The sequence below is a fragment of the Mus caroli genome, chromosome 11 (genome assembly GCF_900094665.2).
Source record: "Mus caroli chromosome 11, CAROLI_EIJ_v1.1, whole genome shotgun sequence".
In the NCBI taxonomy this organism is placed as follows: Eukaryota; Metazoa; Chordata; class Mammalia; order Rodentia; family Muridae; genus Mus; species Mus caroli.
The window spans coordinates 17,776,853-17,783,148 of NC_034580.1; the positions used below are offsets into that span (position 1 = coordinate 17,776,853).

Consider the following 6,296-nt stretch of genomic DNA (forward strand, 5'->3'; position numbering starts at 1 on the left):
AGGGGAATGCCAGGGCCAAAAGAATGGGAATGGGTGGGTAAGGAAGTGGGGGGCGCTATGGGGGACTTTTGGGATAGCATTGGAAATGTAATTGAGAAAAATATGTAATAAAAATATTAAAAATTAAAAAAAAAAGGATACTAGCCAATGTCTGAAGGCAATTTCTCAACTTGTGTGTTGTGACCCTTTAAGGGTTGAATGACCCTTTCACAGAGGGTACATATCAGATATCCTACATATCAGATATCACATTACGATTCATAACAGTAGCAAAATTACAGTTACGAAGTAGCAATGAAAATAATTGTATGATTGAGGTCACCACAGCTTAAAGGGTCTTAGCATTTGGAAGGCTGAAAACCACTGCTGTAAAGTAAAGAGTTTAAGAATCACATGATTTTAAAATAAGAATTTCAGGAATAAATATTTTTTTAAAGAAAACTCTGGCATCACTGGAAGGAAAAGATGAAGACAGGGATGAGGGTGGGGAGCAGGGGTGTGACAGGCAAGGGATCAAGGGTGGAAGGAAGGAAAAAGGAAGAAGGGCAAAAGCTAGCTGGGGGACTTAAGTTCAAATCCTCGGAATGCACGTGAAATCCAGGCAGGCATGATGGTCACAAGTAATCTCAGCACTTGGGAGGTAATGGGAGGCAAATAGGATAGCTACTCGCCAGACATGGCAAGCTTGAGGCCAGTGAAACCCTGCCTCAATAAAAAGAGTTGAGAGAACCCGCTGTCAACCTCAAACCTCCACATGCACATGCGCCCATGTTTGCACACCCACACACACCCCATACACATACACCAAAAATAAGAGAGAGAAAGAAGTGCATGTTCTAGGAGCCTCTAGCCACACTGAGGTGGAGGCACAGTGACTCCACAGCTTGCCCTGTTCTAGGAGCCTCTAGCCACACTGAGGTAGAGTCACAGTGACTCCACAGCCTTGCCCTGTTTCTTCTGCTCTGCCTTTTGATACCTCATGCATTAGTTCTGAATTGACTTTATAAATAGCTATCAGAATTGTAACCACTGAGTAAGGTAAAAACGCAAGGAGCATGGTGTTTTTAAGAAGCATGGTGAATTTTTACTTCCTTTCACTGTTTTGAAATACTTAAGAATAATAAAGACATGAATGTTAGGTTGGTGTGTTACTCTGTTTGAACATGGTTTTAATTGTTTTTAATCTTTTTACTTGCAGGACATTGGAGATGTTGGTTCTCTCAGAATGGTTCACTTTGGTTTGGTATAAAGCATCAGAAACACCAAAAAGAAAGCTGCCCTTTTCATTTCTTTTCTATTGACCTGATCAATAAAACTCTTCATGTGTGGATTTTAATAGAAGGAGAGATAGTAGTACATGTAGCATCGCATAAGTGACCCTCAATAAAAGTTCCTAAACAATTGTTTTCATAATGTGTGTGCTTTTCAAATTCTGGAACTATACATTTGGATCATCAAAGGTAGAATATTTAAACTTGTTCTGCCACATCTTTTAAAATTTTCCTCCCCTGTGGACTAGATGATTCAGTAGTTACAAAGACCTGTTCTTACAGAGGACCCAGGTTCAATTCCCACCACCCATATGGTAGCTTAAAACTGTCCTTAATTCCAGTTCCAAGGGAGCCAGTGCCCTCTTCTGACCTCCTCAGGCACCAAGAACAGACATGTGGTGTGAGCAAAACACTTATACATATATAATAAAGCAAATCCTTACAAATTTCTTCTCCAAACAAAAAGTACTCCATTGTAGACTTTTGCAATGAGGAACTGGCACCCCTTGCTACAGCCAGAATGTAATAGGAAATTTGAGCTCCTTTAGCTCAGGCTTCCTCTCTCAACATTCTTTCCACTGTGCTGTATGGAAATGTAGAAATGTGAAATACATGGAGGCGGGTGGCACTATCGCTCTGTCTCCTATGTAACATACTGTCCTTTGTCTCTGACCCCAAGTCCCATCCATCTTCTCCCAGCACCTATAAAGTTCTGTTTCCCCAGATCCAGTCCCCTATCTAGTCCCCAGCTCTGTAGGAGAACTCACTTGGCAGCCTCCCCAGCCCTGCCCCCTCCTATCTCCTGTGGATTCCACAGATCTTCCCATTTTAACTTTCCTCTGCCCACTTGTTGCTTCTTCCCAGATGCCAACCTCAGCAGGGACCTCCTGCTGCTCCTCTCAGGGCAAGGAGTCTGTTGAAGGCCAGGCATTCTTGCACCTCTCCTACTGCTCTTGAGATCAATTCCCAGTCTTTTTTTTTTTTTTAATTTTTTCCCACATTTTTTTCTTAGATATTTTCTTCATTTACATTTCAAATGCTATCCCAAAAGTCCCCTATACTCTCCCCCCCACACTCCCTCCTCTACCCACTCACTCTCACTCCTTGGCTCTGGTGTTCCCCTGTACTGGGGCATATAAAGTTTTTTAAGGGGCCTGTCTTCCCAATGATGGCCAACTAGGCCATCTTCTGATGCATATGCAGCTAGAGACACAAGCTCTGNGGATACTGGTTATTTCATATTGTTGTTCCACCTATAGGGTTGCAGACTCCTTCAGCTCTTGGGTACTTTCTCTACCTCCTATATTGGGTGCCCTGTGTTGCATCCAATAGATGACTGTGAGCATCCACTTCTATATTTGCCAGGCACTGTCAAAGCCTCACAGGAGACAGAATACCCAAGATACAACTTCCAAAACACAAGAAAATCAAGAAGGAAGACCAACGCTTCGATACTTCATTCCTCCCTAGAATACGGAATAAAATATCCATGGAAGGAGTTGCAGAGACAAAGTTTGGCGCTAAGACAAAAGGATAGACCATCCAGAGACTGCCCCAGTTGGGGGTCCATCCCATAATCAGCCACCAAACCCAGACACTATTGCATACACCAGGAAAATTTTGCTGAATTCCCTCAGTCTTATCCCCAACTCTGTAGCAGGAAACCTATTGTGGTCTCTCTTTCCTCTCTGACCCATCTCCAAGGGATGACACAGATCTTCTTCAACCTTTCCTCTCCCAACTCATCTCAGTATCCCAACCTCTAACACCAGCAGGTATTCACTGTGAACACACCAGCTGAGCAGACCAGGAAAACAGGTGGCACACAGGCATCACACTGAAAACCCAGAATGAAATCACAAAGGAACAAAACACTCACCAAATAAAGGCAAACCCAGAAATTAGCACCTAGACATAATCACCCAAATGCAGATTCCTAGATGCCAGAATAAAAACACAATAACAACAAGGGCAAGATGTTGTCAATAGAGCCCAGCTATCCTTCCAGAACTGACCCTAAGTATTCCAGCACAGCTGAAGCACAAGAAAAAGACCTTAAAACCAACTATAAGAAGATGATACAAGTCCTCAAAGAGGAAATGGATACATCCTTTAATGAAATCCAGGACATAAACAAACAAAAATTGGAAGAAATAAACCTCTTAAATCAAAGAAAATACAAGCAACCAGTTGAAGGAATTAAATAAGACTGTTTAAGGCATAAACATGGACATAGAGTTAATAAAGAATGCAAACTAAGGGAATTGTGGATATGAAAAAATTTAGGAATTTGAACGGGGACGACAGAGGAAAGCTTCACCAACAGAATACAGGAAATAGGTCCCTTCCGGTCAGCACCAGCACTGGGGCACCTTGGGCTCAGAGTCTGTGAATACCCCCAAGGTCCTCAGAGGACTCTCCACAGAATCTTAGGACCTCTGATGAGTGGAACACAACTTCTGCCAGGAGGCAGGTTCGAACACCCGATATCTGGGCACCTTCCCTGCAAGAGGAGAGCTTGCCTGCAGAGAGTACTTTGACTACTGAAACTCAGGAGAGAGCTGGTCTCCAAGGACTGCTGATAGAGGCTAACATAATAACCTGAGGAACAAGCTCTAACCAGAGACAGCTATAACAACTCACTCCAGAGATTACCAGATGGCGAAAGGCAAATGTAAGAATCTTACTAACAGAAAACAAGACCACTCACCATCATCAGAACGGAGCACTCCCATCCCACCCAGTCCTGGGCACCCCAACACACCCGAAAAGATAGACCCGGATTTAAAAGCATATCTCATGATGATGGTAGAGGACATCAAGAAGGACTTTAATAACTCACTTAAAGAATACAGAAGAACACTGCTAAACAGGTAGAAGACCTTAAAGAGGAAGCACAAAATCCCTTAAAGAATTGCAGGAAAACACGACCAAACAGGTGATGGAATTGAATAAAACCATCGAAGACCAAAAAGGGAAGTAGACAAAATAAAGAAAACCCAAAGTGAAGCAACGCTGGAGATAGAAACCCTAGGAAAGAAATCTGGAACCATAGATTAGAGCATCAGCAACAGAATACAAGAGATGGAAGAGAGAATCTCAGGTGCAGAAGATTCCATAGAGAATATCGGCCCAACAATCAAAGAAAATACAAAATGCAAAAAGATCCTAACTCAAAACATCCAGGAAATCCAGGACACAATGAGAAGACCAAACCTACAGATAATAGGAGTAGATGAGAATGAAGATTTTCAACTTAAAGGGCCAACAAATATCTTCAACAAAATTATAGAAGAAAACTTCCCAAATCTAAAGAAAGAGATGCCCATGAACATACAAGAAGCCTACAGAACTCCAAATAGANTGGACCAGAAAAGAAATTCCTCCTGACACATAATAATCAAAACAACAAATGCACTGAATAAAGATAGAATATTAAAAGCAGTAAGGGAAAAAGGCAAAGTAACATATAAAGGCAGGCCTATCAGAATTACACCAGACTTTCACCAGAGACTATGAAAGCCAGAAGATCCTGGAAAGATGTTATACAGACACTAAGAGAACACAAATGCCAGCCCAGACTACTATACCCAGCCAAACTCTCAATTACCATAGATGGAGAAACCAAATAGGATAGACTTGATGGATAAACTGTGGGTGGTTGGGGATGAGAGGAAGGAGTCAGGTGGCAGATGGAGAATGAGAGTATTGGGAGAGATGGCTAGAATCAGGGGACTTTTGAGGGGTGGTGTGGAAACCTAGGGCAGTGGAAACTTCCTAGAATGATCCTAATGAGGACTCCTAGAAACAAAGAATATGGAATCTCAACAAACCATTTCTTGTCACCAGCTGAGATTTCCAGTGGCAGGATTGGTTTGCAGTCAATTGAGTTGTTGGCCAATGAGGTCCAACGGAAATCTCCAAACCACCCAGGCTGTTGCTAAGACAAAAGGCTACTTTCCACAAACTGACAGCAGGGACTCCATTGCTGAGGACAACACCCACAACACTAATTGAACATGGAGAAGTTGGGCTAGTACCTACATGAAGGCTTTACCCCTACATTCTAGTCTCTTTGTTGAGGTAAGATACTCTGCAGGGTTCTGAAAGAGAAATGAGGAAATCAACTCAGCCAGAAAACCTTTGACCTACAATCTGTTCTTTGATGGTGGCATAGAACTTGTGGGGGTAGCCAACCAATGCCTGATTTGAATTAAAGCCCACTCCATAAGAAGGAACCCATAACCAACACTGCTTGGATAAACAAGAACTGGAGACTAGATAGCCCAGAGACATAGACTACTGTTTTGTGTGTTTTTAAGTATCAATAAAATGGGTTTTTGAACCTGTTTATTAATCATTTTATTTGTTTATATTTCAAATGATATCTCCCTTCCTGGTTACCCCTCCACAACCCCCCATCCCATCCTCCTCTCCCCTTTCCCTTTGCCTCTATAAGGGTGCTCCTCCACCCACTCACCCACTCGCGAACTCACTTGGTTCTCTGGAGTCTAACTTCTTGATTTCTTTGTATATATTGGATATTAACCCTCTATCGGATGTAGGATTGGTAAAGATTTTTTCCCCAATCTGTTGGTGGCCTTTTTGTCTTCTTGACAGTGCCCTTTGCCTTACAGAAGCTTTGGAATTTTATGTGGTCCCAAATGTTGATTCTTGAGCTTACGGCACAAGCCATTGTGTTCTGTTCAGGAATTTTTCCCCTATGCCCATGTGCTTGAGGCTCTTCCCCACTTTCTCTTCTATTAGTTTCAGTGTATCTGGTTTTATGTGGAGGTCCTTGATCCACCTGGACTTGAGCTTTGGACAAGGAGAAAAGAATGGATTGATTTGCACTCTTCTACATGCTAACTGCCAGTTGAGCCAGTATTATTTGTTGAAAATGCTGTCTTTTTTTCCACTGGATGGTTTTAGCTCCATTGTCAAATATCAAGTGACCATAGGTGTGTGGGTTCATTTCTGGGTCTTAAATTCTATTCCATTTATCTACCTGCCTGTCACTGTACC

General features: G+C 42.3%; 1 protein-coding gene across 5 annotated transcripts in view; it reads left to right on the forward strand.

Annotated features, from left to right (window-relative positions):
• Nucleotides 1-1,406, forward strand: part of Wdpcp (WD repeat containing planar cell polarity effector) — a 333,990-nt gene extending 332,584 nt beyond the window's left edge. For all 5 annotated transcript variants that reach the window (XM_029483315.1, XM_021175452.2, XM_021175454.2 and 2 more), the window contains one exon: nucleotides 1,199-1,406. In XM_029483315.1, coding sequence (XP_029339175.1) covers nucleotides 1,199-1,249 — 51 coding nt within the window. In that variant the 3' untranslated portion in view covers nucleotides 1,250-1,406. The remainder of the gene's footprint in view (nucleotides 1-1,198) is intronic.
• Nucleotides 1,407-6,296: the final 4,890 nt, after the last annotated feature.